General features: G+C 50.6%; 1 protein-coding gene across 1 annotated transcript in view; it reads right to left on the bottom strand.

Annotated features, from left to right (window-relative positions):
- Nucleotides 1–961, bottom strand: part of PRC1 (protein regulator of cytokinesis 1) — a 34423-nt gene that overhangs the window by 4455 nt on the left and 29007 nt on the right. The window contains exons 15-16 of the mRNA XM_037730494.1: nucleotides 495–699; nucleotides 122–163 (exon numbers count right to left, since the gene is read on the bottom strand). Coding sequence (XP_037586422.1) covers nucleotides 122–163; nucleotides 495–699 — 247 coding nt within the window. The remainder of the gene's footprint in view (nucleotides 1–121; nucleotides 164–494; nucleotides 700–961) is intronic.

Below are 961 nucleotides of genomic sequence, written 5' to 3'. Positions count from 1 at the left end.
TTCCTTTGAAACACAGCCGAGATGACTGGTTAGTGTAGCCCTATGCCCAGATGAATGAAGCCAGCAGATGACAGATGAGTTTGGAAAGGGACATGAAACATGCAGGGGTTGCCATACAGACCTGAAGCCCAACAGTGGAACTGTCAGAGAGGGACGGATCCTTCTAAGAACAAAGAATTAAGACAGTTACCAAGAACTCCACCAAGAGAGCACCAGGGCAGTGACAGGGGGGTCACCTCCCGCAGCCAGGAAATGGTATATATATATTAAGCAGAAGGATCCAGGTTAAATGTCTAGTTGCTGCTGCCAACTTCCTTCCTATATACCGCCCCCTTTAAATCACACCCACCCTGCCATGGTCAAAGCAGGAAAGGGATTCTCAGCCTCCAAGGTAGCTGCCCTAGCTAACAGCCTGGATGCCCCTGGGAAGATACCCACTCTGCCCCAACCGTGTGCTCCCCAGAGACTGGTAGATATGAGAAAAGGTGAATTACCGCAAACTCAGAATAGGTGCTGGCAACAGAGTTAATGCTGAAGTTGCGCTGGACGGGGGCCGAGCCGGGGTACCCACCAGTCAGGATGCTGCCGTTGAGGTCCAGGTTCTCCTTGTTAGCTCCATGCCTGCTGGCAGGGGGCATTTTCTTCCCTGAAGAGGTGGAAGTAGCGACTGGCTGCAGAGAAAGAGATCCACGTATCATCCTAGTGAACGTGCGTGCACACGCACACACACACACACACACACACACACACACACACAATACCTGCAGTGGTTAAAGCCTGAGACTACCTTTATGTTCATGTCTGTAATCCTATACTTTTTAGTTGAAAATATGGGGCCAGGATCGAGTGGCTCATGCCTATAATCCCAACACTTTGGGAGGCCAAGGCAGGAGGACTGCTTGAGGTCACATGTTCAAGAACAGCCTAGGCAACATGGCAAAACCCTGTCTCTAGGAAAAAA

Source organism: Cebus imitator, unplaced genomic scaffold (genome assembly GCF_001604975.1).
Source record: "Cebus imitator isolate Cc_AM_T3 unplaced genomic scaffold, Cebus_imitator-1.0 Scaffold348, whole genome shotgun sequence".
Classification (NCBI taxonomy): Eukaryota; Metazoa; Chordata; class Mammalia; order Primates; family Cebidae; genus Cebus; species Cebus imitator.
The sequence above is the reverse complement of the archived record's forward strand: the minus strand, read 5'-3'. Positions and strand labels throughout refer to the sequence as shown.